The 27,496-nt window shown below is 47.5% G+C and overlaps 1 protein-coding gene and 1 long non-coding RNA gene across 2 annotated transcripts in view; one reads left to right on the top strand and one right to left on the bottom strand.

Moving 5' to 3' along the window:
* Window positions 1-6,561: 6,561 nt before the first annotated feature.
* FAM174B (family with sequence similarity 174 member B) overlaps window positions 6,562-27,496 on the bottom strand; it is a 43,022-nt gene continuing 22,087 nt past the window's right edge. The window contains exons 2-3 of the mRNA XM_072798713.1: window positions 22,793-22,924; window positions 6,562-8,307 (exon numbers count right to left, since the gene is read on the bottom strand). Coding sequence (XP_072654814.1) covers window positions 8,304-8,307; window positions 22,793-22,924 — 136 coding nt within the window. The 3' untranslated portion in view covers window positions 6,562-8,303. The remainder of the gene's footprint in view (window positions 8,308-22,792; window positions 22,925-27,496) is intronic.
* Window positions 7,381-9,795, top strand: LOC140617376 (uncharacterized). The gene is made up of 2 exons (XR_012017615.1): window positions 7,381-8,590; window positions 9,233-9,795. It is a non-coding gene; the product is annotated as an uncharacterized lncRNA (long non-coding RNA).

Raw genomic sequence — 27,496 nt, 5'->3', positions numbered from 1 at the left:
TCTCTGTCACCCCTGGAGGTCGTGTCTGGTCTTTCCCTAGACTCCACTTCCTGAACCTCTCAAACTAACACAGCCTGGCATGAGTGGGCATTCAGTAAATGTCTGCAAATGATGAGTGAATAACGGATGGATGGATAGAAGGGAAGGAGGGAGGGAGGAAAGAGGGAGGGAGGAGGGAGAGAAAAAGGGGGAGGGAGGTGGAAGGGGAAGAGTAGGAAAGGGGAGTAGGAGGAGGAAGAGATTATGTTCAGAGGGGAACACACCAAAATGTTGAGGGTTATTATTCTCTGGGTAATGTATTTTATCTTCTTTATAATTATCAGTCTTCCAAAATTTCACCAATCAAAAAAATCACTTTTATAATACATCCACTTTTTATCAAAATTCTATTTAAATCAGTTTGAAATGTTTTCTTTAAAAAAAAAAAATGTTTTCTTATAACTTCCAAGTCCTAGTTTAGGTGAATCTAGAAGACACCGGAACAAGGTTGTATCTATAATACAGTCACTTCTTCCAGAGCCAACATTGGGACATAGGATCTCCTAAGTTCCCAAATGCTCATAAAAGAAATGGAACTGGGGCCCGTTGAGTGTCTGCCTTCAGGCTCAGGTCATGATCTCAAGGTCTTGAAGTGGAGCCCCACTTCAGGCTCCCTGCTCAGCAGGGAACCTGCTTCTCCCTCTCCCTCTGCTATTCCCCCTGCTTGTGCTCACTCACTCTTTCTCTGTCCAATAAAAAATCTTAAAAAAAATAAAAAAAAAAAACTAGAACTGAGTAGTTGGAATCAAGGTGCCTAACAAATCTGGGCAAGATCCCCACATCTAAGGAACAGGCAGTAACACTGAGGGTGTGGCGGGATCCTTTGGGACAGTGGGCCCATTTCCCCCTGAGGCTGGCCCCACTGTAAGATCCACAGTAAAGATGGGAAGAGGGAGACGTAAAGGAGAAAGACACCCTACCCAGGTCTGATCTTCCTTCCAACCTGACTTTGCTTCTCCACTGCTGAACTCCTTCTGCTTTTAGGAAATAAATCTTGTCATCCCAGAGGAGGAGCTGCATTTTCCAGATCAAGAAAGGTGCTTCTGCAGCCTCCTGCCCCAGCCCCATGCTCACTTCTCCTCTCTGTCCAGGGGCTACATCTGTGGACCACACATTCTCAAGCACCAAGCACCTGTTGCCACAAACGCTTTGCCCAGGGGAAAAAGAACAGCCTGAGGAGAGCCCTCCATGGACAGCATCCTCTGTGCCTCTGAAACTGTGCTCTAGCAGGGCCTCCAGGCAGCCCTGCTCAGACCAAGACCCAGCACCTGGTAGTGATTCAGCACTGTGCACAGCACCCAGGGCTTTGGAGTTGGGCAAGTCTATTACCATACCCTGGTTTCCTAGCTTGTAAAGCAGAAATACTAACAGAAGCTACTTTCGAGGGGAGCCATATATGTTAACATGTGAGTGCTCTGAGCCTGGTGGTGACCACAGAACACCCACTTCACAAGGCCCAGATGAGGCGGATGCTATTATTATGCCCCTTTTACAGGTGAGCAGAGGGGCTCCCAGGGAAGTAAGAGCCATCCCCCAGATCCTATGCATGGTAAATACTAGAACCAGCCCTTGTGTCTGGCTTCAGAGCCTGAGTTCATAAGACAGTGTTGCCTGGAAGCTATTTAAAGCACAAAAAATTGTAGCTGATGCTCTACTGCCACAGACATCTTAGAGGATGTGTGCAAACCTCTCTCCTCCTACTCCAAGCCTTACAAGACAGAAGCATACCTGTTCCATTCACCTCTGTGGCCCAGCAGACCCTGTGTCATGCCTTGTGGTTCCCTGAACACCTGTTGAATGTGTAATACAATGACATCCCATTTATCAGGTATGTACCATGGGTACCTTATCCCATTCAATTCTCTTTCTCTCTCTCTCTCTCTCTTTCTTTCACACACATGCGCACACGCGTGCACATACACACACACACACACATACACACACACACACACACACACACACACACACACACACACACTGTATGGGCAGCTGAGAATTGCCTCAGCCAAAAGGCCCGAGCCAGGTGCCAAGTGTCCCCAGGATGGCCTGCCTCCCCTCGCAGCCTCTCCACAAGGATGGGTGAACATGGACAAAGGGAGACTGATTCTCCAGGCAGAGCGACATGCCCCTTGGGTAGCTTTCAAATGAAGAGAGATTATCCATTTCCTTCATTACTTTATGCAGTACTAGTACAACTCTGTTCTTGTTCACTTTCTATTCTGGAAGATTTGTAGCAATTGTTTCCATGGATAGTGACTCCAAGTAAAATAAGGAAATAAAAGTACCTGATGCCTCAGCAAGACCTCGAGAGAATTGGGAGGGACAGCAAGAACATCGGAAAATGAGGGTTGATGTCAAGGCCAGGTGAATTGACCACGGCCTCACATCATGTAAGAGAATAATCACAAAAAGAAAAAAAAAAGCAATCACAAAACACTGACAAACTTAAAGCACACCCCTACTATATCTTTGATTGGAGAAAAAAAAAAGACACAGAAGATCCCCCTGTGAACCAGACTCCACAATCTGACAAATGGTTCTTCCTAACCCCACAGGCACCTAGAGTGGGCTTGTCGGACCTGCTTATCTCCCCACCATCAGTTCTAACGTTGTTGTACAACAATGCTGAGGAGGTCAGAACTAGAATGAAAGCCAAACACTATCTTTCCCAACGCACAGCCAAAATCAGGTTCCATGGATGGAGCCAATCCACTGCCCAGGTTTGTCGCACGCAGGTCAGGATTCCAGTGCAGGCCCCTGTTCAGCATCCTGCTCCCCTGCTCTTACCATCTCCACCTGGTCTGTATTGTGGGGGGCCCCTGTGGACACACCAGCCTGCACACCCTTGTCCCAGGCACCCCTGGCCACTCTTCAGCCAAGGTACAGGCATGCAAGTGGCCCTACGCAGGATGTCCTGGGAGCCAGGGACACTGAGGCACAGAATTCTAGCAGGGGATCTGGAAAGGGAAGAGCACGGATCCCCTGAGGAAGCCACAGCCAGAATGGGGCTCCCTAGACTGTGGGGTGCCAGAGTCCTTGACCTAGAGCTCAGATGTCTTATGCCATCCTACGAGTAAGCTGCTATGGTCTCTGAAAACACGCCCCCTTGCCTCCTTCCTTCAGGGGAAAGTGCTGGAAAGGGGAGGAGATTCAGACCCAAGACCTGTCCCTTTTAAGGAGCTAACCCTGCACAGCAACAAAACCATCCTGGTCCTGTGCCTCCAAGTAGAAAACAAAGACCATCACCAGCCTTCCCACCTGGTTGGCTGGACTCCCAGGCTGTGAAAGTGCTGGGCCAACATGAAATGTGTTTTCTTAATGGGGAACCAGGGAGGAGGTGCAGCTCTGGATGGGAGCAGCCCAGGACCTGTGGAAATGACAGAAGTACCCCAAGTCGGCTTCAGGATTGACACCTACAGAGAGGCCTCCAGAGGAATGGAACAAGAGACTGGATGGATGCAAACACACCTGGCCCACAGGGAGGACTCAAACGTTACCATTGATGGGGGTGGCAGCAGTGACAATTTCCTGAGTGACTCCATGCCAGGCACATGCAGCATGTGCTTTGCTAGATTACTCTTTTAATGATCACAAAAATCAAAGAAGCAGACTTGCTCCCAGGTGGCCATTGAAGGAGTGAGGCCAGGCCCATACAGCTTGTTGGCAGCCAGGCCAGGAACCCCTCTACTGGTCTGTCTACCTCCTGATTCTTCTCACCAGGCTCAGCACCTGGGCTGGCTTTCCTGTAGACACGGAGGAAAACTCACTACCCTCCCTACCTGCCCGCAGCTCCCATGATGGGTCAGTGGTTAGACCTTGCAGCCAAGATTCTGGACACCCTGCTTTGCCAACACACTAGAGCTCTCTGCGTTCCCATCATGTCTACATAGCTCATCAAAGACCCATCCCTGGGAGAACAGAGCTTGCTGATAAGCCAACCAACCACACCCAGAGAAGACCTAACACAGTATCTCACCTCAGCACATTTAGAGTACACTTTCCAAGGAGACCTACACCCAGCTACTTGGTGGACCAAAGACTCAGGTAGTGATGTAGAGTGTGGCTCACGATAAGCTCAGGAATGTTGGAGTCTGTCTGGTTCCCCAAAACAATGCAAAATAGAGGCACCTGGGTGGCTTAGTGGGTTAAGTATTTGACTCTTGATTTCAGCTCAGGTCGTGATCTCAGGGTCATGAGATCAAGACCCACATCAGGCTCTGCACTGGGTATGGAGCCTGCTTAAGATTCCATCTCTCCTTCTGCCCCTCCCTACTCTCAAAAAATAATAAAAAAAATAACAATGCAATGTGTGCATTATTGCATTTCACATGTGCACTTGAGTCCACATGTTCTGGAGTCCATTCATAAAGCCACAAGAATGTTTCAAGATGCCAGCACTGCCAGGCCCAAGGTCAGCCCTGGCCCCACCGGTCTCAGGAGCCATCTGGGGGTTTGCTGGGGCAGACCTTTTCTCTGCCCTGGTGGGTTGCAGCAGACACCTCCCCAACCCCAGAGCTCACTCGCCCATCGCCCTCAAAGGATGAAACCACTTAACTACCGAAGACAAGACCTAACTCCAACACCCTCAGAAGACCCAGGAGACCATTAATGGTGAGAAATGTAGGCAATGTTGGGTCCTGCAAATTCATGACTCTGCTCCAGGAAGAAATGCGCCAGGGGGAGGTGGCTGCAGGGGGCACAGTCAGAGAGGCAGCATGGGGTCCTCACAGAGCCCAGTACTACCTCTGGCTCCAGAGCTGATCCTCTTCCCTCCCCTCCCTCCCAGTCCTCCCCTATCCCTCTCCCCTCCCCTCCCCTCTCCTCCACTCCCCAGTCCTTCAATCCCCTCCCCTATCTCCTCCCCTTACCCCTCCTGTTCCCCTCCTCCCTTCCATTCCCCTCCCCTCCTCCTCTCTCCTCCCCGCTCCCTCCCCTCCCCGCTCCTCCCTTCTCTTCCCTCTTCAGGACAGGGCAACACCAATGTCCAATCTGCTGACATGGTCACCACAGTCTCGCTGGCAGGTCTGGGGCACGGGTATATCCCATCCCTCGGATCTTGCTCTTCAGGGCCATCTCCCTCTGATTCCACTTAAATGGAATCCAAACACAGGACTCCCACTGGAGAGGGCAGGGAGAGGAGACAAAGACTTTCAGGGACAACGTGCCAATTCCTTATAAGAAGTCCTTTGGCAGGACTCCTGGGTGGCTCAGTGGTTGAGTGTCTGCCTTTGGCTCAGGGCATGATCCTGGGGTCCTGGGCGAGTCCTGCAGGGAGCCTGCTTCTTCTTCTGCCTGTGTCTCTGCCTCTGTGTGTATGTGTCTCATGAATAAATAAAATCTTTTAAAACAAAAGTCCTTTGGCATCAAGACTCCCATCTCTCCCCCATCCCACACGCTGTGGGAATAGCTCTGTGAATATACTCCTGAAAGAACACTCAGGCGGTAGGGGGAAGGGCTCTGACACTAGGAGTCACCTTTCCCCTCAGGCTCTCTGCAGGCCCCACATGACACACTGGGAAAGACCAGTTTTGTCTGCGTAAAAAGGGGCACTGTGGGGGCTGATCCCCCAACTGAATTCGCCAAAATAAAAGGCAAGGGTGCAGCATGGGCCAACTCTTGGGGCCCACCAACTCTGGAACACCCTTCCTCTCCCCCAACCAGGCTGGCCCCTCCCTGGGTGTCTGAAGGCCCCTACCCCCAGGAGACCCTACCCAATGGGACCTTCCCACAGGGGCTTGCTTCCCCATAGCCCCACTGGGAGGAGGAGCCACCCTGACAATTCCAGCTGCGAGAGAAGTGAACGAGCTGCTTCTCTGGGGAGAGTAAGGTAGAGCACGCTGCCAGCTCCTCCCTAAGTTCCAAGGACCCCACGTCGGGATGGAAGCAAATGAGCTATCCTTTCTGGCGCTCACCCACAGGCCTGCTGACCCGGCTTGGACTCCGCCCGTTCCTGCTGTTCACAAGCTGAAGCCAAGCCAGGTAAGGAGGAGGCAATAATCAGCCGGCACTTTGACACAACTGGTTCTTTCTTCTCCGGAGATACCCCAAGATTCTCCAAACACATTAGGTCTCAGTTATGTTCTTGCCAAAGCGGCAGCCTCCAAGAAATGATCAGATGCACCTACACATGCATCTGGAAGCATCCACCATGTGTCCTCCTGTCCTCCAGCCCGAGTGCATTCCTAAGCTGTCCTCTAAGCCACCAGGACCGGGACGCCTGGGTGGCTCAGTGGTTGAACATCTGCCTTTGGCTCAGATCGTGATCCTGGGGTCCTGGATCGAGTCCCACGTCGGCCTCTGTGCAGGGAGCCTGCTTCTCGCTCCGCCTGTGTCTCTGCCTTTCTCTCTGTGCCTCTCATGAATAAATAAGATCTTTTCAAAAATTTAAACACCAAGACCAGGCATCTCCCCCTGAGCCCCCCACCTCTGCCCTCCTCCCAGCCTTGAGCCCATACCCCTGAGCCCCAAAAGGCACCTTGCTGGTGCCTCCTCAGAAAACATCCAAACTGATGCACACCTGGGTCACGCCAAAAGGGTTTTATTTAAGAGCCTGTAGTGCTGAAGCTCAAGAATTTGGAAGGTCACTCTCGGCCAGCCAGCAGGTGGCCCGGTGTTGATGTGTAAGGCGGAAGAATCCAGCTTTCCCGCATGGAGTTCCAGTTCCAAGGTTCAGAGGGTGCCCAGCTGCTGGCGGCTGGTCCCCCTGAGTCACCACTCTGGCCCAGGAGTACCCTGTGGAGGGGAGGCAAACAGGGCGGAGGAGAGCAGAAGGAAAGCAAACCAACACATGAGACAGAGTGGGCAGAGGGACAGGTGGTCGTACAGGTGTGTTCTGCACTGCACTCCGCTCGAGCCGTCTCCCCGGGCACCCCCTCTTTCCTGCAGAGGCCCTCACGCCTTCCCAAGAGTCAGGGCCTCAGGAACCCAGGGACCCAGCAGACCTGATGGCCCTTCTAAGAACAGGTGAATCAGAAAAGCCTACAGAGTTTTCATCCAAAGCAACAGGGCAGACTACCAACAGGCAAATGCACAAACCCTGCACAATGCCAGAAAAGAAACAAGGGGATAAAAAAAAAAAAAAAAAAAAAAAAGCAAAACCCCTCTCAACAGATTGCCAGGACCCCAAAGGCACTGCTAAACAGAGCTTTAGCAGAAGCAGCTTGGCTGCAGCAGATAACCTCAACCCTTAGGAAACAGCAAAATGCAAGGTCTTCACCAACCTGAGAGGTCAGCCCTGCTTCTGGAAGCCCACAGACGTCTGGGCCCACAAGCTCTGAAACAAGCCACCGCCCACCATCCCCACCCACACCTGCAGGAGGAGGCTTGCTGCTGTAACCTCCTGGGTTCAGGAGGATTTCCAGGACAGCCTGGCCTACACCAACTTCAAACCTGGCCCCCAACACTGTGCCTTTTCCAGCCAACCCAACCCCCATTCATCTGAATCACCACAGTGATTTTTTAAAATTCCATTACCAAGAGCAACAGTGTAGAACAGGGCAGAGAAACACACAGAGGATGTTCCTAACGAAAAGTTGCCTTATACTGCCTCTTCTCCCCCCAGAAAGGGAGAAATTCTAGGTGTACAGACACACACACCCACACACACTCATGCATGCACATGTACACACGCATACATATAGGTTTTTCCCTGATATTCAAAATTCTTTGTGAATTAGCTCTGATTCTGCTGAACCCTTCTTTTTAAAAAGGAAAGAAAAGGAGCCACAAACACCAGTATACTTCTGCAAGGGCTGGCCAGCTCATGACATTTCAACTGAACTTTCACACAGCCATCACCAAAAGCAGGCCAGAATTTGGCCAAGCCCGGAAGACCACCAAAAGGTCAGACATCTAGAATGTTGTAGATCCAGGAGAGCAGAATGTCAGAAAATTAAAAGCTGAATTCTTCAGGCTTTTTTTTTTTTTTTTTTTTTTAGGTTCCTGTTAACTTCTGATCTTTACTCTTTACTTTTAATAACAGTTACCTTATTTTTTAAGTCAAAGTGTTTTGACCTCTGCCCCTTAGCAAGGCAAAAGCCTTCTTGAGGAGGAAAGGGTGGCATTTTAAAGGGGCTTCCAGAGCGTGGTAGAGGAGACTCCTGCAGTGATATTCTGAGCTGATGTTCGACACAACTGTGCCAGAGTTTCATCAACAACATTTGTTTTGGTTTCAACACCTCCAACGAGACAGATTCCAGATCCTTCACACCCCAGGCTGCAGCTGACCAACGTTCCACAGGATGCCAACATGCTGAAAATAGGTTTTACCTGAAAGAAAAGGAAGAACCAGTCAGTGCCCTCAGCAGAATCCTGCATCCATTCTGAGCCTAAAGTCTCCAGCCTGCAGGTCACACTCACCAACCACAGGATTTTTGAACATGCTGTCTGGAAGGTAACTCCTTCATTCCCTTCAGCTCCTACCTCAGGATCCTAGCTCCCTATGCAGACTCCCTAGTACATCACTTCTTTTCTCCTTGCATCCTTCCTTCCTAGCAATTCAACCAGTGTTTACATCGGGGCTCAGCAAAAGTTTTCTGTAAAACTCCAGAGAGTAAGTATTTTTCACTTGCTAGGTCCTACATTCTCTGTAACAACTACTCAACTCTGTTCTTGTGGATCAAAAGCAGCCACAGAGGGCATGAAAATGCTTGAGGGGCACCTGGGTGGCTCAGTTGGTTGAGCATTTGCATTGACTCAGGTCATGATCTCAGGGTCCTGGGATTGAGCCCCATGTCTGGCTCCCTGCTCAGTAGGGAGTCTGCTTCTCCCTCTCCCTCTTCCCCTGCCTGTGCTCTCTCAAATAAATAAAAATCTTTGATGGGATAAGCACTGGGCGTTACACCGTATGTTGGCAAATTGAACTTAAATAAAATATTAAAAGAAAGAAAAAAGAAAGAAGCTTGAGCATGACAGTGTTCCAATAAAACTTTATTTGTGGACACTGAAATTTAATTTGTAAACAATTTGTACATGTCGTGAACTGTTGTCTCTTAATTCTTTCTCAACCATTAGAAATGTAAAAATCTTGGCTCGTGAGCCACACAAAAACAGGCAGACCACCAGATCTGACCCACAGGCCATAGTTTGCGAACCCCTGGTTTACATCATTACCTGCTTCATATCTGACTCATTTAGGCTGAGAGCTCCTCGCAGGCAAAACCCTTGTCTGAGCTCCCTCACCTTTAACCTCCAGCACCAAGCACACGGTACCAGGCAATGTGGGGATACGAAAAACATTCATGCAGCAAGTGAAAGAAAGCTTGGAAACCAGATCCACTCAAGACCTCATTCATCCAAAGAGATACAAGAAAGGAGGGGAAATCCGCAAGGTCAGAGCCACCAATGTTCTCTGTTCACGCTGGATCATGGGCATCACAAAATCACACATATAAAAACAGTGGGGATTTAACAGAAGTTACAAAATAATGAATTTCTTTTCAAAATGTTACATGACCCCAAATATAAATATCATCATTATTGGGTGACTGTCTTTTAAAGGACATGGACATCCTAGTTTTAGGAAATATTTGCTGGAAAAGGGACATGATGTATGTCACTTACCCTCAAATGAGTTCAGAAAAAAAAAAAATCCATATGCACACACACAGAGCCATCACCAGGTAAATGAGGCAAAATGTGAAACCAGGAAAATCTGGGTAAAGAGTATACTATTTTTGTTCTTGCAACTTTTTTTTAAGTTTGAAATTACTTCTGAATAAAAACTTCTTTTAAGAAAAGAAAAAAAAAAACAGATAAGGGTATCCTCATATTGGCCACTAGGGTATCTCCCTCAACAGACTGGAGGGTGAACAAGGCAAATCGCATAGCCATGTCCAAGCCGTGCAGGGTGGCTTTCCTCCAACACCCACAGGCACTGCCCCCCAGGCTGGGGTGGGGGTAACCTCCGAACGGCTGACATCCAGGGAGCCCAGGTATTCGCCCCCCGCCCCCATTCTACAGATGTAGCCTGCAGACCTCAAGTGTTCAGACTCCCACCAGGCCTCCCCACAATTATCAGGCTGCACCACTGCAGGTTCAACATTGAGGATGGGGCGGTGGGGGCTAGGGGAACCGGGGGACAGAGGAAAGACTTTTCAAAGCTTTCAAAGACCAAACCATGAATGGGCATGCCAATATTGCTGATGTGGTGACAGCACATCTTGGGGATGCTACAAGAGCCTGTCCCCGGGTTTTCCGCCAGGATCTCTATCAGTGCACATCCTCCCAGGCAGCTGTTTACACCCCTGTACTTAAATCTTTTTTTTTTTAAATAGAGTTTATTTGAGAGAGAGCACAAGCAGGGGGAGAAGCAGAGGGAGAATGAGAAGCAGACTTCTCACTGAGCAAAGAGCCGGATGCGGGACTCAATCCCAGGGCCCCAGGATCATGACCTGAGCCAAAGGTAGATGCTTCACCAACTCAGTCACCCAGGCACCCCACACTTGTGCTTATAGAATAAATGCACACAGTGGATGGTAGAATGGAGCAGACACAGGGATCCCCCCTCCCCACGAATCACCACACTCAGCACAATTCCTCGGTTCCTCCACAGCAGAGCTAAACCTGCAGGGCTGCCACCAGAAAGGAGAAAACAGAGCTTCCACACACCTGCACAGGGGAGCAGTCACTCTGGACACATGCAGTTGCCTTTAGGGGTCACCAGCTCCTTGGCCTCTTAAGAAGGAGGGGAGCCCCATGGCGAGTCTGAGCAGTGGGTTTAGCTTCAGACTCTCCAGTGATGCTCTGATTCAGGAGGTTCCAGGGGACCATGGACACAGACACTACGTCTCTTCATTTCATCCTGCTGCCTCCCCAAGGTCATGCAGCTTTGGGGTTTTCCTCTGGAGAGCTCTGGGGCTGGGGGGCAGAGGCTCACAGCTGCAGCTCACCTGGTGCTCCCTCCACTCGCTCAAACTTGCACACTTCACACATGCTATTAACTCCTCCTGCAACGCCCTCGCTCCTCCCTGGCCCTCAATCTGCTTTGGGGTGCTTCCTTTCAAACCCACCACCATCTTCCTCTCCTTTGGAAAGAGCTTCTTGCCCAAGAAAGGCACCCCTCCTGGCTGTCCACAGCACCCCATTCTTTCCTCCCCTGTGGTTCTCAGGCTGTCAGTGCTCCTGCTGTCTCCTCATCTCAGCACCAGCTTCCCAAGAGCAGGTTGGGCTCAGCCTGCCTCACTCATGGCCAATGGAACAAGCAGGCTCCCAAGCTGGACACATGGAGTGCGGGGTGAGCAGAGATTTTTTTTTTTAAATCTAAATTCAATTTTCCAACACAGAGTATAACACCCAGTTGAGGAAGATTTTTAAAAGGACTCTTTTAGCCTCCTTCTCTCCTCCAGAAGAGCCAAACTGCTACTGACACTCCTGCTTCATCATTAAAATAAACCCGACAGAGTCTCGATGCTGAGCCCACCCCCATCCTCCTTTGAAGCTCCCTGAGAAGTGAAGGCATGGTTAGGCGCCATGCCTCATGCCTGTTCCCTTCAAAAACTTCCAAGTGTCCTTCTTGCCCAACAACACTGGGTTATAACCATCATGGAGAGAGACGTGTCCCAACCTGTCCATGTCCCTCCCATGCTTTGTTTGGCAGCAGAAAGAGTCCTCAACACAAGAAGCCCCTGGCCAGCACCCTGGCAGCTGACCTCTCAGTGCAGCAGTGAGGGCCACCTCAGGAAAGGGCACACCGGCCACAAGAAATAAATGACAAAGGTGCAAAGGGAGGAGCCCAGGCCCTTGCTGTGAGGATGTGTGAGATGGAGACAGACGGAAGGATCACCACGACCTGTGAGCACTCCTCCAGCTTTCAACCCAGGACGCCAGAGAAGGGAACAACTGAATAATGTGGCTAGTTATTTTTTTAAAAAGCACTGCTGGTGAGAATTATTTGTGCTGGGTTCTTGTTTTTGTTTTTTCTTTGTGCCTGATTCTTACATAGATCTATATAAATTCTGTGTGTGTGCGTGTGCGTGTAGGCAAGAAACTGAGTAAGTCATGTTCACTTAACGGTAAATTTTCATTGCTGCACAAATTCCTGGTTTTTTTTTTTAAGATTTTATTTATTCATGAGAGACACAGAGAGAGAGGCAGAGACACTGGCAGAGGGAGAAGCAGACTCTATGCAGGGAGCCCGATGTGGGACTTGATCCCGGGTCTCCAGGATCAGGCCCTGGGCCAAAGGCAGTGCTAAACCGCTGAGCCACCCGGGCTGCCCCACAAATTCCTGTTTGCATAGGTTCTCCCCTCATAGACCTGAAACTCAAAGAGTTTTGAGGTGCATGATACCTTATCAAGAACTGACCCCAGACTCCCAATATGGCTTTTCAAAGAAACAAAAATGTCTCATGACATGCCCATTTTACACATATAAGCTCGGCATCCTATAAGGAAGATGACTAACAGAGCTTCATTCAAACTGGTCCGGGAAGGACTCCTGTTTGTTGTTTCAGGTCCAGGTAGGATACTCCCCCAGCATCCTCAGTGGGTGGTAGGGGCCTGGGTCACCGATGCCTTCCAGGCCTCAGAAGTTCACAATACCCATCGCCTCCACAGCTGTCCACATGTTGATGTTCCTAACAGTGCCATTCCTCACTCTAAAATCTTCGTTCCAGAAGATGAGGAAGCACGGGATAGGGAGAAGGGCCTTCCGAGTCCAACCTTGCAGAAGTCACTGCTCTGAGTGTGCTTAGCAAGTGCCATGGGTGTCCATGGGGACTCTGAGCCCTGGGGTTTCAGTCTAGGACAAGCAAGTCAATCTGTTTCCTCCTGCTCTCAGCCTAGCCTCCTGGGGCCTCTTGCTGCAAACAGCCACCAAATGCCCTTTGTTCCAAAGACAAGATGCCAGGCACAGCGCCCGGCATCACAGCAGAAATCCCACTGGTTTCTAATGAGATTCCCACAGGAAGCTCTACCCACAAGAGGGTGGGAAGCAGGCATTTCTAGGATGCATGACAGTATTCCCACAGGCCACAGCTTTTCCAGACCTAAGAGGCAAAGGAACAGGGAATGGAAGCATGCAGGTAGGAGCAGTGTGTCTCCCAGCCTCCCAGCAGCCTCCCTTCGGGCTGCACCTGCCACGGCCACTTTTACCACCCACGGAAGACAGGACAAAGGGCAGCATCTGCCTCACCTGGGGGGGTGGTGAGGGGGCACAGAAGTCTCCTGTAATAAAGCATAGGGGCACATGGGATCCCAAAATATCAGCCACAGCTGCACACCAGGCCAACCAAGCTCAAAGCACAAAGAGCCAGAACTCAAAACACCATGTGAAATCCAGAATCATTCCAAAACCCCAGGGTTCTCCATAATCTGTTCAGCCATCAGTTCTTTCCTCTAATTAGGCTTCTGAAGTGCAGAGTTGGAAAGACACTTCTACAGACTTTTTTCCCTCCCCACCCCTCCAAACCAATCCCCACCACCACATCGGGGGTCTTACCTCGAGGATGAGCACATCCCAGTTGCGTCAGAGCCTAACAAGAGGGCTCTGCACAGAAGCCTCACTTGGCCACCTCCTCTTCATTCCCTGCCTGGCTGATGCGTCCAGGCTCTAAGTCACAAAATGTTACCAAAGAACTGGCCATGCAACAGCATGGACCAAGTTACTGCCTCACCGCTCTGGCATGAAGAACACAACTCTCCTCTTTGTACTCACACAAAATAACCCAAGGTCCCCATTCAGCTGCACCAATTTAAATATGGCCCGTTTCCCAGAGGGAACCTCAATACTCATCAGCTACATCTACACAGAAAAAGACAAGTACCTGTGAGCAGATTATCAGGTGCAGACCAGGAAGTTCTCAAAAATGCTAAAGCGAACATAAAACTGGTCTTAAAATTCTTGTTCTTTCAAACTTACTGACCTATAAAGTTGTTTGCAATATGCTGTTCTGATGGAAAATGGTTTCAAAACAGCATGTGTAACCTGGTCCAACTTCTACAAAAAAGAAAATTCACAGATACAAACTCACACACACTCTAGTGGTTACCATTAAGCAGTGAGATTACAGGTGATTTTATTTTCCCTTTCTCTTATCGGCCACATCTACAGCATACATTACATCTATACTAGGAAAGGTCTTGCTCCGTCTTCCTGAACCATCCGTCACCTTTGGGCCTGAGGACCAGAGCAGGCTTGTGTCTAGTGACCTGGCTCCAAGTTCATGCGCATCCTGGTATCATTTCAACCACGAACAACACAAACTTCTACCCGGAGCTGCTTGAAGCACAACACACAGGGAGGCAGGCGAGCGCCTGGCAACAAAGAAAGCCTATGGGAGTCAGCAAATGGAGATATTACGGGATAAATGCTGACACCAGGAAAGTAAGCTGCAAATTAAGAGCTAACTGCTCAATGGAAGACACTGGAAAAGATAATGGAACACACCTGAAGAAAGCTTAGGAAGGGAGGCAGAGCCCCCGCCCCCTTCTGTCTTCTCCACACCAGGAGCAACTCTCCTGCCATCCATCCCTCAGCCCTTGAAAACAGACACCTGTGCCAAGTTCACCTCCACCTGCTTCGAGGATGGGAGCACCTCTCACTGTTGGCAGTGGTGCTAAATTCACCGGAGACAATGACAGATGAGAGCCCCAGCAGCATGATAGCCTCATGTCCCCTGACCTCACTCCTTCCCAACCAGTGCCATTTCAAGGACCTTGCACAGCTACCAAGTGCACTGGGCCCGGGGCCGCCATGGTAGGGGTGACTGGCTCTGGGGGTGGATTCAGGACTGTGTTTGGGAGCCTCATCATAGGTTAGGCCAGGAACCCCTCTCTGAAGCAACAACTCTTCTCCTATGCCATCCTGGGCTTTGCCCTCCTGGAGGTCATGGGGCTTTTCTGCCTGATGGTGGCCTTTCTCATCCTCTTCGCCACGTAAAAGAGCCATCCACGCTTCCCATAGGTCTTTCTCCCGTGTCTCATCTGCCCAGTATGTTCCGTTCTCTCTACCTCCCCAGGCAGCCTGGGGAAAGTGCTTGGCTCAGCATTTGACAGAGGGAAGACAAACAAATACTGTATTAATAGAAGAAAGAAGAAGGAAGAAGAAGAAAGAAGAAGAAAGAAGAAGGAAGAAGAAGAAGAAGGAGGAGGAGGAGGAGAAGGAGGAGGAGGAGGAAAGAAGAAGAAGAAGGGAGGCATGAAGTTGCAAATCAAAGAAGCCAAAACATGGTTCTTTATGTAGATAAATAAAATTAAACTTCCAGTAAGACTGATCTAGGAAACCAAGAAAAGGCAAATATAATCAAGAATTATTAAGAATGGAAAGAGGATTGTGTCTGTACATTACCAAGATTAAAAAGATAGGAGAATGTTGTGAGCAACTTTAGGGTAATATATTTGAAAACTTAGATGATGTGGACAAAGTCCAAGAAATACAACCCATCAAAACTGACCCAAGAAGAAACAGATAAAGACTATATAGTCCTATCATGACTCAAAGAACCAAACGTCAATAGTTTTTAAAAAGTCTTCGCACTAAGAAAGCATCAAGTTCCAGTGGGTTTCAGCATGTTTTACTAAACATTTAGAAACAAATAATTCTAATCTGACACAAACTAGTCCAGAGACAAGGAAAATAAAGAATGCACCCTAACTTCTTTTATCAGGAAAACTTGTTCTACTACTAAAACTCTTAACAAAGCCTACCCAAGACCTTGCAAAGTAGGAAAAAGACAAACCAATCTTGGTCACTCAGAGAACCAACAGCATCCTAAACAAAATATCAGCCAACTGGAGATAGCAGCGTGCGTGACTGGGCACCACAACCACAATCAAGCTCATCTTATCACATGGATGCAAAGCCAGTTTAGTATCAGAAAAGCCAACAAAGATAATTTCACCACCTTAACAGACTGAAGGTAACGATATGACCCTCCCAATAGAACTAGAAACGGCATTTAAATAAAATTTGACATTAGCTAACCAGGAACAGAGAGGAGCTTCCCAGAAAAGAAACTCTACCTACCACCCTACTGTGACCACCACTCTTAGTGGTCAGTATGGAAAGCATGCGCTTTAAGGTAAAGAATAAGATGGAATAGGGCGCCTGAGTGGCAGTCGGGTAAGGGTCTGACTTTTGGTTTCTGCTCAGGTCGTGATCTCGGTGTCAGGAGATCAAGCCCCTTGTTGGGCTCTGCCTGAGATTCTCTCCCTCTGCCCCTCCCCACTCCTCTCTCTCTCTCAAGTAAATAAATAAATCTTTAAAAAGAAGATCCAGAATGTCTATTATCATCACTTCTATCTAAGTGACTTAGAGGCCAAAAGTGAGTACAAAAAGGCTTAAAAAAGAGATGAAATGTTGAAGGATTTGTGGGGGGGCTCTCATGAGTCCAGGTTGATATATCTACATAGAAAACCCCCAAATCCCCATTTATACTACTACAATTAATGAGAGTTTGGTGAGGTTTCTGGATTTTTTAAGAAATCAGTATTTCAAAAAATCAACCATAATTCCAGACACCATGAACAAAAAGTGAGAAAATTATATTTTTTAAGCAATATAGGAGACACAGTCACAAATCATGTGACAGTGGATTGCAGAAGAACCTGTCTTTGAAGCTGTCCCCAAAGTAGCAGGAGAGAGAAGCCAGCAGCCCCGGAAACAGAAACCCAAGCATGGACAACAAGCCTGCTAGACACAGGCTCAATAGGGCTAATGATCTGGGACAGAAGGCTAACACAAGTGGATTGGCTGGGACCTGAGTCCAATGGGACCTTAGGTCCTTCCTGATGTCTTTCCTCTACCCCCTAAAATGGATTAGAATGGTGGTGGAGGAGAGACATCAAGGTGCCTTAGGTACTTAAGGTAATTCCTGCATTAAAAATTACTGGGACATGTCTTTAGCCCATTTCATGATTGGATTGTTTGTTTCTTTGCTGGTGAGTTTATTAAGTTCTTTATAGATCTTGGAAACTAGCCGTTTATCTGATAGGTCATTTGCAAATATCTTCTCCCATTCTGTAGGTTGTCTTTTAGTTTTGTTGACTGTTTCTTTTGCTGTGAAGAAGTCTTTTTATCTTGATTAAGCCCTAATAGTTCATTTTTGCTTTTGTTTCTCTTGCCTTTATAGATGTATCTTGCAAGAAGTTGCATGGCCAAGTTCCAAAAGGGTGTTTGCCTATGTTCTTCTCTAGGATTTTGATGGATTCTTGTCTCACATTAGATCTTTCATCCATTTTGGGTCTATCTTTGTGTGTGGTGTAAGAGAGTGGTACAGTTTCATTCTTCTGCACTTGGCTGTCCAATTTCCCAGCACCATTTATTGAAGAGACTGTCCTTTTTCCAGTGGCTAGTGTTTCCTGCTTTTTCGAATATTAGTTGACCATAGAGTTGAGGGCCCATTTCTGGGTCCTCTATTCTGTTCCATTGATCTATGTGTGTTTTTGTGTCAGTACCACATTGTCTTGATGATCACAGCTTTGTAGTACAAGCTGAAATCCAGCATTGCGATGCCCCCGGCTCTGGTTTTCTTTTTTTATGTTCCCCTGGCTATTTGGAGTCTTTTCTGATTCCACACAAATCTTAAGATGATTTGTTCCAACTCTCTGAAGAAAGTCCATGGTATTTTGATAGGGATTGCATTGAACATGCAAATTGCCCTGGGTAGCATAGACATTTTCACAATATTAATTCTTCCAATCCATGAGCATGGAATATTTTTCCATCTCTTTGTGTCTTCCTCAATTTCTTTCAGAAGTGTTCTGTAGTTTTTAGGGTATAGATCCTTTACCTCTTTGGTTAGGTTTATTTCTAGGTGTCTTATGCTTTTGGGTGCAAATGTAAATGGGATTGACTCCTTAATTTCTTTTTCTTCAGTCTCATTGTTAGTGTATAGAAATGCCACTGATTTCTGGGCATTGATTTTGTATCCTGCTACACTGCCGAATTGCTTATGAGTTCTAGCAATTTTGGGTGGAGTCTTTTGGGTTTTCTATGTACAGTAGTATCATGTCATCTGCAAAGAGGGAGAGTTTGACATCTTTGCCAATTTGAATGCCTTTGATTTCTTTTTGTTGTCTGATTGCTGAGGCTAGGACTTCTAGTACTATGTTGAATAGCAGTGGTGAGAGTGGACATCACTGTCGTGTTCCTGATCTTAGGGGGAAAGGCTCTCAGTGTTTCCCTATTGAGAATGATATTTGCTGTGGGCTTTTCATAGATGCCTTTTATGATGCTGAGGAATGTTCCCTGTATCCCTACACTCTGAAGAGTTTTGATCAGGAATGGATGCTGTATTTTGTTAAATGCTTTCTCTGCATCTATTGAGAGGATCATATGGTTCTTGTTTTTTTTCTTGGTGATGTGATCTATCACGTTGATTGTTTTACAAGTGTTGAACCAACCTTGCATCCCAGGGATAAATCCCACTCGGTCATGGTGAATAATCTCCTTAATGTACTATTGGAGCCTATTGGCTAGTATCTTGTTGAGAATTTTTGCATCTGTGTTCATCAGAGATATTGGTCTATAATTCTCCTTTTTGGTGGGGTCTTTGTCTGGTTTGGGAATTAGGGTGATGTTGGACTCATAAAATGAGTTTGGAAGTATTCTTTCCCTTCTATCCTTCAGAACAGCTCCACCAAAGAAGACATACACATGGCCAACAAGCACATGAGAAAATGCTCCGCATCGCTGGCCTTCAGGGAAATACAAATCAAAGCCACATGAGATACCACCTCACACAAGTGAGAATGGGGAAAATTAACAAGACAAGAAACAACAAATGTTGGAGAGGATGTGAAGAAAGGGGAACCCTCTTGCACTGCTGGTAGGAATGTGAACTGGTGCAGCCACACTGGAAAACTGTGTGGAGGTTCCTCAAAGAGTTAAAAATAGAGCTATCCTATGACCCAGAAATTACACTACTGGGGATTTACCCCAAAGATACAGATGCAGTGAAAAGCCAAGACACCTGCAGCCCAAACTGTGGAAGGAGCCTTGGTGTCCATTGTAAGATGAATGGATAAAGAAGATGTAGTCTATATATACAATGGAATATTACTCAGCCATTAGAAACGATGAATACCCACCATTTGCTTTGACATGGATGGAAGTGGAGGGTATTATGCTGAGGGAAGTAAGTCAATCAGAGAAGGACAATCATTATATGATTTCACTCATGGGGAATATGAAAAATAGTGAAAGGGATTATAGGGGAAAGGAGAGAAAATGAGTGGGAAAAATCAGAGAGGGTGACAAAACATGAGAGACTCCTAACTCTGGGAAACGAACAAGGGGTAGTAGAAGGGGAGGTGGGCAGGGGGATGGGGTGACTGGGTGACGGGCACTGAGGGGGGCACTTGATGGGATGAGCACTGGGTGTTATATTATATGTTGGCAAATCAAACTCCAATAAAAAATATACAAAAAAAATTACTGGGATGGGGTGCCTGGGTGGCTCAGTGGTTGAGCATCTGCCTTTTTGGTTCAGGTTGTGATCCTAGGGTCCTGGGATTGAGTCCTGCATCTGGCTCCTTGCAGGCAGCCTGCTTCTCCCTCTGCCTATGTCTCTGCCTCTCTCTCTGTGTCTCTCATAAATAAATAAATAAAATCTAAAAAAAATTAGCATGTATTGAGGGGCTCCATGCTATTGTCATGTCAGATAGAGGTGGAGTGCTCATTATTAAAGTGGCCAATGACAATGCTCCAGAGCATGCCCTGAGACATAGTTTCCTACCTGCTCTTGCCTTACATCAGACCAGGGAGCAAACTCAGACTTTCAAAAAACAAAAGTATTAATATGTTACCTTAACATCTACCAGGTGGTTCAATTTAATCATTTGCTTTTAGAAATAAAATCATTATGTTGAAGAGATATCTGCCTCCCTGCATTACTGCATCAGTATTTACAATAGTCAAGACATGGAAACAGCCAGTGTCCGTCGACACATGTACAGATAAAGAAAATGCAGTATAGGAGCACCTGAGTGACTCAGATGGTTAAGCCACTGCCTTCAGCTCAGGTCATGGTCTCAGGGTCCTGAGATTGAGCCCCGCATGGGGCTCCCTGCTCAGCGGGGAGTCTGCTTCTCCATCTCCCTCTGCCCCTGCCCCTGCTCGTGAGCTCTGAAAAGAATAAAATCTTAAAAAAAATAATAAGGGAAATGTGGTATATATACACAATAGAATATTATTCAGCATAAAAAAAGAAGGAAATCAGGCCATCTGCAACAACATGGATGGACCTTGAAGCCATTATGATAAGTGAAATAAGCAAGACAGTGAAAAATTAATACTATATGATCTGACTCATGTGTGGAATCTAAAACCAGAAAACAAAACAACAACAAAAAGAAAACCACCTCATAGAGAAAGAGATCTGATATGTAAGTGACCAGAAGCAGAGGGCTGGGGGTGGGGGATTTGGGTGAAGATGGTCAAAAGGTACAAACTTCCAATTAGGATATAAACAAGTCCTGGAGATATAATGCAGAGCATGCTGGCTGTGGCTAGAGCTACTTTACAGTATATGTGAAAACTGCTAGCAAGGTGCCAGTGTCAATACAGCACAAAGTGTCAGCCTGGGAAAGGCACTGGCTCCATTGTCTGAAGAACCAAGATGAGCTGGGAAATGTTCATAATCCGGTGGTGGTTTCAATATGCACTTTCTTTTCATGATCCCAGCCTCAGTATCAACCCAGCAGTCTCCAGACCACAATAACCCCTGTATCCAAGTACTCAAGAAAGGGCCCCTTTTTCCACCTTGCACTAAAGTAGGAGTCTAAAGATACAGTATCGGCACAGATTGATTGTTATATTTCTTTGTTAGGGTCTTTTTCCTGTTTGGTGAGATGGAAGGCTTCCACCTTTGGTTCAATCACTAAGCATGGATGAGATTCTATTCAGTGTCTCAGAATCAAAACAGTACATTGATCCACTTAAGCCCTCAAGTGCTCTCTATTGTATGATGCTCCTGGCCTGTGGGATGCAGCAGGACCCTCTTCATCGTGGCTAATAATGAGGACATAGTTTGCTTCCCATTAGGTTTCATTTCTGTGCAATGAATGTGAGACAGATAAAATGGCTAAGCAATAAAACCAGGACAATCACTGACTTTCTGATGTGTCTATTATGTTCCAGTATGAATGAATACCACCAATTGTTTTGATTCTACTCAAAGAGTGTTACTATTTACCTAACACGCAAACTACAGCTAACGGTTTGCTCTGCTGCTCACAAAAAAGCAATCCGTGTTTTAATGTTTGCGCGTTCTTAATAAAATTTAGGTGTGATTCATTGACAAACTCTGTTTCTAATATTGGTATGTATATAAACATGATAATGCAGCCTTTTTTTCAGACGTGAGGATAAAGAAAATAGTATTTTTAAGTCAAAAATACACACAACACATATATATACTTACACCTGCTTCTCCCTCTCCTGCTCCCCCTGCTTGTGCTCTCTCTCGCTCACTCTCTCTCAAATAAGTAAATAAATAAATAATCTTTGATAAATACCTAAACAAATGACAGTCATTCCATATTCATGGATTGGAAGATTCTCATAAAGGGACCGATTCCCTCTTAAACTGATGCATGGAGTCAAAATCCCAAACATCGTTTTGTTGAATCTGACAATTGATTTATACAGGAAAGCCAAGAACAGCAGAGGCTGTGCTGATGGAGAACAAGTCAGGAGAGGTGTGGAGGACCTGCCTTCTCATGTATAGCAAAGCTGTGTGTGCTGGTTAACCTTTCATGTCACCTTGACCGAGCGAACGGGTGCCCAGATATTTGGCCAAACACTATTCTGAGTGTGTCTGTGAGGGTGTTTCTGAGGAGATTAACAATTTTAGCAGTAGCTTGAGTGAGGTAGATTGCCCTCTCTAGTGTGGGTGGGCCTCATCCAATCAATAGGAGGCCTGAGTAGCACAAAAGGTAAGTAAGACGAATTCATTTTCCTTGCTGACCATTTTCAAGCTGGGACGCTTGTCTTCTCCTTCACGTGGACCTGGTTCTCAGACCTTCAGGCTTGGACCTTTATAATACATCTTTCTATTGGTTCTGTTTCTCTGGAGAACTCTGGCGTAGAAAGTTCAGGATGGGGTCCAGCCCAGATTTGTGTCTCCCCTTTGTTGGTAATAACTGGAACATTGGGCAAACAGCTTCCTCTTCTCTGAGGCTTTGAGCCCTCATCTCTAAACTACACTCACCCCCAGCCTTACAATGAGAATCTCATATATCAAGAGGACACTCCTAAAGGATCCCAAAACCTAACTACAACCCTGAAGTCACAGTCATTCTGACTTTCCTATGGGCTACCTTTTTAGGTCACACCCCTGCCTTTGGAGCTCATTGGTAAATGCCATCCACCGTTTTAGGTCCACCCCATCCCATGCTCTCAGCCATGAGTTTTAGAGCAGCTGAAAGAAAAGTGTCCATTTGTGTGCACCGTGTGTAACACATACAGCTGCTGGGACCTGATCCCCCCAGGCAGCATGTGACAAGCTCTCTGTCTGACACTCAGCCCTCCTTGTCTTCATGCAAAGTGGATTTCTCCAGCGTTCATATCTGGGGAAAGTGGGAATAACCACATCTCTGCAAGCATTTCTCTGCTGGCTTTCTGGGTGCTGTATGTTCTAAGAGGGGATCAAAGGTGTCCCCTCCATACACAGAATGTCCCAAGGTTAAACAAGTAACCAAAGCACAAGGACACACAGACACCACACCTGGCCTCATGTTGTTTTCCAAGATGAGCCATCCACCACCCCAACGCCTGAGAGCCCAGGAAGAAGCTTCTGTCCCCACCCGATACCTGTATTTGATGTCAAATACTGTGGAATCCTCATCCTCATCATCCTCCTCATTCAATGGGGCCATTTCCACTCGTTCAGCTGGAGTAGTGATGATGTCATACTTACGGGTCTTCTTCAACCTCTTTCCCGACCTGGAAGAAGAGAAACACATTCCTGAGAACTATGATCCCCCAGGGTAAGTCACGTAGCCACCTCCAACCCGCTCCCAGAAGCCCTGGCAAACCTCCCAGCTACCGCCCTTTTGGCCATGGGACTTCTCCAGACTCCTGACCCCCTAGTCCTCATGGTCCTCACCTGCAAAGTAGAGATGATTATGCCTGCCTTGAGTACTGCAAAGTCCCATCATCAAGATAAATAATATCCCCAACGCAGTATTTTTAAGAGGGCAAAATTAATGCAAAGAAAATCTGAGATGAGCAAAAGATCAAATTGTTCAATGAAGGCAGGATCCAGCACTGCATTTGCAGGGGTATAACACACCTGTCCCCTGGCCCCCTTGCTCCCTCACCCTCATCTTGGCCCTGCTGTGTCAGTGTGTCACCACTGCATGCACAGATGACACAGGTGACCCAGGCAGCATTGAGAGCAGTGCCCGCAGGTAACCGGGTGGGATCTGGGTCAGGGCTTGGGCATCCTCTACCTGTGTGATCACAGACAAGTCAGTTCATCACCCAAAGCCTTAGTGTCCCCCTAAATAAAAAAAGGATAAGGATAGTATTTATCCCTCACAGGCAAGAGAAGATTAAATGAGATCATGTATGGAAGGAGCCTATACACAGGAAGCTCTTGGCAAAAATTACCGTTAGTAATAATAATAAATAAACAGAAGTGCTATAGCCTCTCTCGTATGACAAGGACTTGTAAAAACAAGTCAATACTGTTTCTATCATGAGGATTTACGAGGATAGTGAGTTACAACACTACGCTTTTACCTCTGGGATGGTAAAGGGCCACTGTGGGCCACAGGGAAAGTGCTAAGACAAGCCTTTCAGCCTCTGGCATTAGTTGCTCTGCACAAAGGATACAATATTTATCAGGGCATGGCTGAAAGCGTATGACGCCACTGGGAATAATACTATTATCCTGACTACCGATGCTCTTTGCATTTATTTCTTCACTATCTCAAATGTTTTCCCAAATGCCTTGTATTCAATGATGTCCCTCCTCCTTTTTGAGTACATTTGATACTATGAGAAACCAGCCAAGCCCCTTGCCCCACCAAAAAAAGTCGTAAATGGGGCACTGAAGAATCATATGCTCCTGCTGACAGAATAGCTCCTGTAAGCTATTCCCAGGTGGCCGCCACATCCAGGACACACACGAGATCTCCTTGTCCCCAGCATACAGAAATCCTTCGCTGAGTTTATAAAATGATGAAATGAGAAGCTCGCTTTCAGGTTTCTCAAAATTTCTTCGTGACAACAGATTGTTCTTGTCTTACCTAATACGCTTTACCAAAAACATGAAAGTGTCATTTATGTAGAAAAATATGTTTATCTGTATGTGCATCTGTATCTTTGGCAAAAAGCACCTGCTCCTCATGGTCCTCTGGGCAGAGACTTTGAGAGACAGGAAGAAACCAGCTATAAAGCCTGATGATCCCCACACCTGATCATAAAGCTATCCGTCCTACCCTGAGGCACGTGCACTCGTGTGCACGCACGCACGTACACACAGGCATGGGTGTGTGTGAGTGCCTGGATTTCAAATAAGAGATAAAGCACAGTGTCAATGTCAAGCTTGGAGTCAGAAGGTAAGAGGGGCAGAGCCTATCGCCTCCCCAGTGGCCCTGCGACAGTGGCATTTTAGAAGCAGGTTCTGTGCAGGAGTATAAATGCTAACCTTGTAGACACCACTAGTCCTACATGCTCACCATCAACAGAATCTTTTTCTCTGTCCACCTTTCCACAAAAGAGCAAAATAAGCCTTTGCATGCTGCCCTGGCTGACTCATAATCCCTGACCAATCCCATCTCCAATACTGAATGGGAGAAATGAGAAACTGCTCCATATACCACAAGTCCCCCAAGACAAAGCCACAAGGAACCACCTATGTCCCCAAGCCCTCAAGACTAGAGTCAACACCCCCTCCCATGGATGCAGACCCGCATACCACACCTTTGTCAAGAAAACAGCCCACATGTCCACCCAGATGATTCACAACTGTTCAGAGCTGTTGGCAAAACGTAGCTTTGTAAAGGAGCAGGGCTTGCCCTTCTGCTGACCCCACCTGTGCCTGGGTCACCCGTTCCAAACACACATCTGAACATTAAAAAAGGAGATGTCCCATAAACCTGAGGACTTGCAAAAGCCCCCTGTGGATGCCAAAAGGGACAGACACACTGATGGTTTCAGATAAAGGAATCACAGTGCTGTTTGTAACTCTTTTCCAGGGATTGTGAAGCCTAGAAAATGCAAAATCTGATTTGAAAACCTCATTGCACACTTGGAACTTCAAACCTAGTTTAGTCATTGGCCCTGGGGCAGGACTGACAGCTGACCCTAGAAGAAGGTCCAGGAGCTCTGACTTTAACTCTGCTTCATGGGAGTGGGTCCCTATCACCTATAAAGTCACCTCCCTTCTTTCTGATTGTTTATAGTCTTGTCATGAGAAAATTAACCTATTTAGGGGGGGCGGGACCAGATGCGGAGGAGTAGAGTCCCCAAGTCACCTGTCCCCACCAACTTACCCAGATAACTTTCAAATCATCCTGAAAACCTACGAATGTAACCTGAGATTTAGAGAGGACAGCTGGAACGCTACAGAGGGAAGAGTTTGCGCTTCTAACAAGGTAGGAAGATGGAAAAAGAAAGAGAAAGAATCCAGTGGGGGAGGGGCCCCGCGAGGAGCCGGGCCAAGGGGGCGGCGAGAGCCTCGGGGCAGGAGACCCCAGCCCCGGGGAAGCAGGAACTTTAAAAACCCGCACCGGGTTCTTCCCGGAGGGAGAGGCCCTTAGCAGGGAACCCGGGCAGGACCCAGGAGGGGCAGCGGAGCCCCCAGGTTCCCGGGTCACTAGCAGAGGAGGTGCGCCCGGGGAGAGCGCGGCTGAGGGCTGGAGCACGCCCGGCGGGGCCTCGGGAGAAGCGGGTCGGGCAGGCGGCGGCTCCGCGGAGGGGGCTGCGCACCCTGGGGGGGTTCCAGGCGCAGGCCCCGGAGCCCAGGGCGCGGGGGACACAGCCCAGGATCCGGCCTCCCCCGGGACAGGCGGAGGCCGCGAGGGCCCAGGACAGCAAGGACGCTCCTGCCACCAGGCGCCCCCGAGCTGTGCAGATCGGTGCCGCCCACCCCAGCGCCCCCCACACCCGGAGCATCCAGGCTCCCGCGGACTGGGAGCTGCGGGAGTTACTGGGGAGCTGACTCCAGGGCTGGAGAGCTGGCCGCTGCCAGGGGAGTTGTCCCTCCTGGTGTCACCCTGAGCCTGGGACGGAGCAGGGCCGCAGGGAACAGGGTAAACAGCTCCCACCTAGTGGTGCACCAGGCAGGGGCGAGGCAGCTCCCCAGGTGCACACACCTGAGAATCAGCACAGCAGGCCCCCCCCCCAGAAGACCAGGTGGAAGGACAGGGGAAAAGCAAGTTCTTGGCGGAGCAGCCCTGGAAAGCTCCAGGGGAAGTCAAGGGATTTACAGTATATAGAACCAGAGGATACCCCGCCTTGTTTTTGTTTTTGTTTTTGTTTTTGTTTTTGTTTTCTTCCTTTTTCCAATACAATTCATTTTTAGCCACTGTGCACTAAGCAAAATGACTAGGAAGAAGAACTCACCACAAAAGAATCACAAACAGTACTCTCTGCCACAGAGTTACAGAATTTGGATTACAATTCCATGTCAGAAAGCCAATTCAGACGCACAATTATAAAGCTCCTGGTGGCTCTGGAAAAAAGCATAAAGGATTCAAGAGACTTCATGACTGAAGAATTTAGATCTAATCAGGCCAAAATTAAAAATCAATTAAATGAGATGCAATCCAAACTGGAGGTCCTAACAGCGAGAGTTAATGAGGTAGAAGAGTGAGTGACATAGAAGACAAGTTGATGGCAAGGAAGGAAGCTGAGAAAAAAAAGAGAAAAACAATTAAAAGACCATGAAGAAAAGTTAAGGGAAATAAATGAGACTCAGAAGGAAAAATCTACGTTTAATTGGGGTTCCAGAGGGCACTGAGAGGGACAGAGGAAAACATATTTGAACAAATCATAGCTGAAAACTTGCCTAATTTGGGGAGGGAAACAGGCATTCAGATCCAGGAGATAGAGAAATCCCCCCCTAAAATCAATAAAAACCGTTCAACACCTCAACATTTAATAGTGAAACTTGCAAATTCCAAAGATAAAGAGAAAAATCCTTAAAGCAGCAAGAGACAAAAGATCCCTAACTTATATGGGGAGAAATATTAGATTAACAGCAGACCTCTCCACAGAGACCTGGCAGGCCAGAAAGGGCTGGCAGGATATATTCAGGGTCCTAAATGAGAAGAACATGCAGCCAAGAATACTGTATCCAGCAAGGCTCTCATTCAGAAGGAGAGATAAAGAGCTTCCAAGACAGGCAGGAACTGAAAGAATATGTGACCACCAAGCCGGGTCTGCAAGAAATATTAAGGAGGACTCTGTAAAAGAAAGAGGAAGTCCAAAGAAATAATGCACAAAGACAGGGACTGAACAGGGATTATGATGACACTAAATTCATATCTTTCGATAGTAACTCTG

The sequence above is a fragment of the Canis lupus genome, chromosome 2 (genome assembly GCF_048164855.1).
Source record: "Canis lupus baileyi chromosome 2, mCanLup2.hap1, whole genome shotgun sequence".
Lineage (NCBI taxonomy): Eukaryota > Metazoa > Chordata > Mammalia > Carnivora > Canidae > Canis > Canis lupus.
The sequence above is the reverse complement of the archived record's forward strand: the minus strand, read 5'-3'. Positions and strand labels throughout refer to the sequence as shown.